The sequence below is a fragment of the Corvus brachyrhynchos genome, unplaced genomic scaffold, assembly GCF_000691975.1.
Source record: "Corvus brachyrhynchos isolate BGI_N302 unplaced genomic scaffold, ASM69197v1 scaffold522, whole genome shotgun sequence".
Classification (NCBI taxonomy): Eukaryota; Metazoa; Chordata; class Aves; order Passeriformes; family Corvidae; genus Corvus; species Corvus brachyrhynchos.
In genome coordinates, this window is record NW_008236649.1 from 1119436 (window position 1) to 1120353 (window position 918).

The window sequence follows — 918 nt, forward strand, 5'->3', positions numbered from 1 at the left end:
GGATGCAGCGGGGGCCAGACGGGCACCGTGTCCCTGTCACGCTCAGGGTGACACCTCCTCCCACAGTAGGGCCCCGGCTCCCCAGCCTGGGGGTCACCGTTGCTGAGAGGGAGACGTGCAGAGTCTGACACAAGAACACGATCACCTCCAAAGAAATATTCTTATCCGGCAGGTACATTCCCGTTCACACCCCTCACCACAAGGTGCCCACATCCTGCTTGGCCAGACCCTCCACAGCCACTATGAACAACAGGTGTGTGTGCTTGTCTGGGTTGGAGATGATGAGGAGGGACAAATGCAGCAGGCGCCACACGGAGACCCTGTCCCTCTCCATCCCCCACACTCAGGCTGACACCTCCTGCCTTAGATTGGCCCCAGCCCCCGAACCCTGTGGTCACTGTTGCTGTGTGGGGAATGTGCAAGAACTGACCTGGGGATAAAATCACCTCCACATCAGCAATCTCATCAAACTGCAATAATCCCGTTCCCACCCCACAGTGGACGGTGCCTGTGTCCCTCTTGGTCAGACCCTCCACAGTCACCCTGAATGCCCAGTGTGTGTGGTTGTTCCGAATGGAGAACCGGTCCTGCTGCACCTCAGGCTTCGACTCCGAGCTGATGACAAAGTCCGCAGCACAGGTAGGAGGAATACTTACAGCAGGTTTGCACCAGAATTTTGACAATGTCTCCCAGCAGGTCTGGTACGTGCAGGTGACCGACAGGGTTTCCCCCAGGAATCCCAGCACCATGCCAGGCCCTGTCACGGCCCCGCAGCCTGGGGAGACACACGGACTCACAGGAGCGCTTCAGAACTGACACGTCCTGCTCCTTCTGGTGGATCCAGTGCGGGGCTCCAGCCCTGGCAGCCCACTCAGCCCTCCCTGGCAGCAGTGCCCAGGCAAACAGCAGCAGGGACCC

The 918-nt window shown here is 59.6% G+C and overlaps 1 protein-coding gene across 1 annotated transcript in view; it reads right to left on the bottom strand.

Moving 5' to 3' along the window:
- LOC103625064 (CMRF35-like molecule 4) overlaps positions 1–915 on the bottom strand; it is a gene marked incomplete at its 5' end in the record, with an annotated part of 5734 nt that extends 4819 nt beyond the window's left edge. Inside the window, one exon of the mRNA XM_017726778.1 lies at positions 882–915. Coding sequence (XP_017582267.1) covers positions 882–915 — 34 coding nt within the window. The remainder of the gene's footprint in view (positions 1–881) is intronic.
- Between the last annotated feature and the right edge of the window lie 3 nt (positions 916–918).